The 3669-nt window shown below is 46.6% G+C and overlaps 1 protein-coding gene across 1 annotated transcript in view; it reads right to left on the bottom strand.

Moving 5' to 3' along the window:
- The window catches only part of LOC105516948 (chromosome unknown open reading frame, human C8orf76), a 30925-nt gene extending 30821 nt beyond the window's left edge, over positions 1-104 (bottom strand). Inside the window, exon 1 of the mRNA XM_011949295.1 lies at positions 1-104. Coding sequence (XP_011804685.1) covers positions 1-58 — 58 coding nt within the window. The 5' untranslated portion in view covers positions 59-104.
- Between the last annotated feature and the right edge of the window lie 3565 nt (positions 105-3669).

The following is a 3669-nucleotide window of genomic DNA, read 5'->3' as shown; positions in this document are numbered from 1 at the left end:
TCTCCTCGAACACCGAGTCCTCGAACTCGCCGCCGAACAACCAGCACCCGGTATCCATCGCGCGCCCGCGGCTGGGGCAACGAGGAGGCGGGGCCCGCCGGAAAAGGCGGGGCTTCCACGGCCCAGAGCGCGGCAGGCTGGGACTTGTAGTCTTTGAGGGCGACGCGGGGACGTGGCCGCTGCTGGCTGGGAGTAGTGGTTGAGCTGAGATGATTATCTGACCCACTAACTGACCGAACCCCAGGACGGAGGTTTTGACTTCTTGTCAGGAGATGGACAGAACGATCCTTACCGGCACGCCTCAAAAAGCACGCTGGCCCCAGAGTAGCTGTTTAAAACTCGCAGGTACCTTTTTAAAAATTAATATAAAAGGCCGGGCGCAGTGGCTCACGCCTGTAATCCCAGCACTTTGGGAGGCCAAGGTGGGCGGATAACCTGAGTTTGGGAATTTGAGACCATCCTGACCAACATGGAGTAACCCAGTCTCTACTGAAAATACAAAAAGTAGCCGGGCATGGTGGTGCGTGCCTGTAATCCAAGCTACTTGGGAGGCTGAGGCAAGAGAATCGCTTGAACCCGGGAGGGGGAGATTGCGGTGGGCCGAGATTGCATGATTGCACTCCAGCCTGGGCAACAAGAGTGAAACTCTGTCTCAAAATAAAAAATAAAATAAAATAAAACAATTTTGAGACAGGGTCTCACTCTGTCACCCAGGTTGGAGTGCAATGGTGAGATCATGGCTCACTGCAGCCTCGAACTCCCAGGCTCAACCGATCATCCCGCCTCAGTCCCCTAAGTAGCTGGGGCTACAGGCGCGCGCCACCACGCCTGGCTAACTTTTGTATTTTTTGTGGAGACTGGGTTTCATTACATTGCTCAGGCTGGTCTTGAACTCCTGATCTAAAGCGATCCGCCCACCTCGTCCTCCCAAAGTGCTGGGATTACAGGAGTGAGCCACTGCGCCGGGTGCAAGTACCAATTTTTAACCACTGTGCATTCCTGGCACTGTGTTAAGCACATTTTCTCTTTTCGGCTAACGACCACCTTATATGAAAGCCACAGTGATTCCCATTTTGCAAATCCTATTTTGAAGATACTGGAGTTTGGAGGGGTTAAGTAACTTGTTAAGTTTCAGTCATTACGTGGCTGAAAGTTGGGAAATACAGAAATGAGGTCGTACTCTCCGTGCTTCCGGACAAGCGACACTACCACCAGTAACAAAGACCGGAGTCATTCATGCATTTATGAAAGAAAAAACACAGAAATATACCGTGGGAGGCTAGATTAGGGAGCATTCATTCGACCCTGGAGAACACCAAATCTCAAAATTCTAAGACTAACATTTACGACAATTTACTACAATTCTTATACTTTTGACTCTAGAAAGCAGAGATTGTTGACAAAATACTGGCCAGTATCGTACAGCACAATATCGTGCCATATTACACGGTAGGTAATAAACACACAGGTTTTCCCCTATTTTTTTCCTATTCCTTTTCACTCTCACCAGTTTCTCTTCCACCATTTATCTGTCTTTCAGGGTTCTTTTTTTAAAATTTTATTTTATTTATTTATTTCTGAGGCAGGGCCTCGTTCTGTCGCCCACGCTGGAGTGCAGAAGCGCAATTTCGGCTCACTACATCCTCAACCTCCTGGGCTCAAGCCATCCTCCCACCTCAGCCTTCCGCGGGCCACCACACCCGGCTACTTTTTTGTATTTTCAGTAGAGAGAGGTTCTTTCATGTTGACCAGGTTCATCCTTCTTTCTTCAACCCAACTTTTTCCTCCACAAACTCACCTAATCCACTCCCCCAGGTGTCAGAATCCATCTCTCTGCTAATTATTGCCAAAACCTAAAACCAGCTCATTATCCAGCAGCCTGGGGTGGGAGGCTCCACCTGAACAGCCTCCAGGCATTAGCTACTGATGAATTAATTCATCAAGATCCATTTAAAAAATTTTTCTGGCCGGGAGTGGTGGCTCACGCCTGTAATCCCAGCACTTTGGGAGGCTGAGGCTCGCGGATCACCTGAGGTCGGGAGTTCGAGACCAGCCTGGCCAACATGGAGAAACCCCTTCTCTACTAAAAATACAAAATTAGCAGGGTGTGGTGGCGCATGCCTGTAATCCCAGCTACTTGGAAGGCTGAGGCAGGAGAATCCCTTGAACTCGGGGGGTGGAGATTGCGGTGAGCCGAGATCACACCATTGCACTCCAGCCTGGGCAACCAGAGCAAAACTCTGTCTCAAATAAAAAGAAAAAAAAAAAAAAACATATTTCTGCTGAAACAGGAAGTGTTAGGGTGCTTACGGATAAAAGGTAGTTCTTTGTCCTTTAGACTCAGGATTCCTGGGCTCGGGTGTTTCCAGCCTTTTTACCACTAATGACCCTTTCAGTTTCTCCCTGAAAGTTGTGGAGGACTTCTGTATAAAACTGCATTTACTAACTAATAATTGTTTTATTTTTCCTTTAAAAAATAGAATCCAGATCCTATATAACAGCCAATCCAAACTTCTATCCAGCCTAAGTCTACCAGCATTGCCTCATTGTACATTAGAATTCCACTTGAAAGCAAAGCAGCAGCTGTTGGGGCCCTGGTAAGCCTGAAGAAAGGTAAAATATGATTAGCATCGGACCTCTGGCAATAATGAAAACACTTCAAAGACTCCTATCACTACTGAGGACCCGGGGTCTGGGACCCCAAGTTACACAACACTGCCTCATTTGATAGAGAAGCGCTAGGGTAATGTCATTTTAAAAAAGTAAACCAATAAAATAGAAGGGCATTATATGCTCTGTAACTGTTAAATCCACCTTATACACTAAGGAAATGCCAAGTGTTAGGCAGTGTTAGGAAACTAGAATTCTGCAAGTATCTAAAATTGTGTGGTTGTGATTAAAACCTGTTTCTGTAGACTTTTATCTATAAAAATCTGATTTTTTATTGAGGTGACTGAGTTCCCTATCACAAGGTAACCACCACCTCCTCCAGGCAGCCATCCTTCTTTCCTGTAATTCTTCCATGCTTCTGTCTATCCGCGGTGGCATTTAGCACTCTGTGGACTGTTGGAGGTTAGAGGTGGTATCTTTTTCAATCTTGTCAACTCAGACCCCAGTCAGGGATTAGCTCAGACCACTGCAATAAATGTGTTTGATTTATGGAGATCCAAATCCTGTTGAATGGATGGGTGAATGGGTAAATAAAAGGAGCTGGGAAAGGTGGCTCATGCCTGTAATGCCAGCACCTTTTGGGAGGCTGAGGCGGGCGAATCACCTGAGACAGGGAGTTCAAGACCAGTGTGACCAACATGGAGAAATCTTGTCTCTACTAAAAATACAAAATTAGCCAGGTGTGGTGGCACATGCCTGTAATCCCCGCTTCTTGGGAGGCTTAGGCAGATAATTGCTTGAACCCGGGAGGTGGAGGTTGTGGTGAGCTGAGATCGCACCATTGCACTCCAGCCTAGGCAACAAGAGCGAAATTACGTCTCAAAAAAAGAGAGAGCGAGAACTAGGAAATGGCAAAAGGAGCAGAGGAGCACTTCTCAGTTTTAAGTCAGATGTTCATGTCCTATCTACAAGTAGGGGAGGGAAAGAACCAACATTTATTGAGCATCTATAATGAAGTCATGCTATGGGCACCCTATTATTTTTATTTATTCTCATAAT

Source organism: Colobus angolensis, unplaced genomic scaffold, assembly GCF_000951035.1.
Source record: "Colobus angolensis palliatus isolate OR3802 unplaced genomic scaffold, Cang.pa_1.0 Scaffold295, whole genome shotgun sequence".
Lineage (NCBI taxonomy): Eukaryota > Metazoa > Chordata > Mammalia > Primates > Cercopithecidae > Colobus > Colobus angolensis.
The sequence above is the reverse complement of the archived record's forward strand: the minus strand, read 5'-3'. Positions and strand labels throughout refer to the sequence as shown.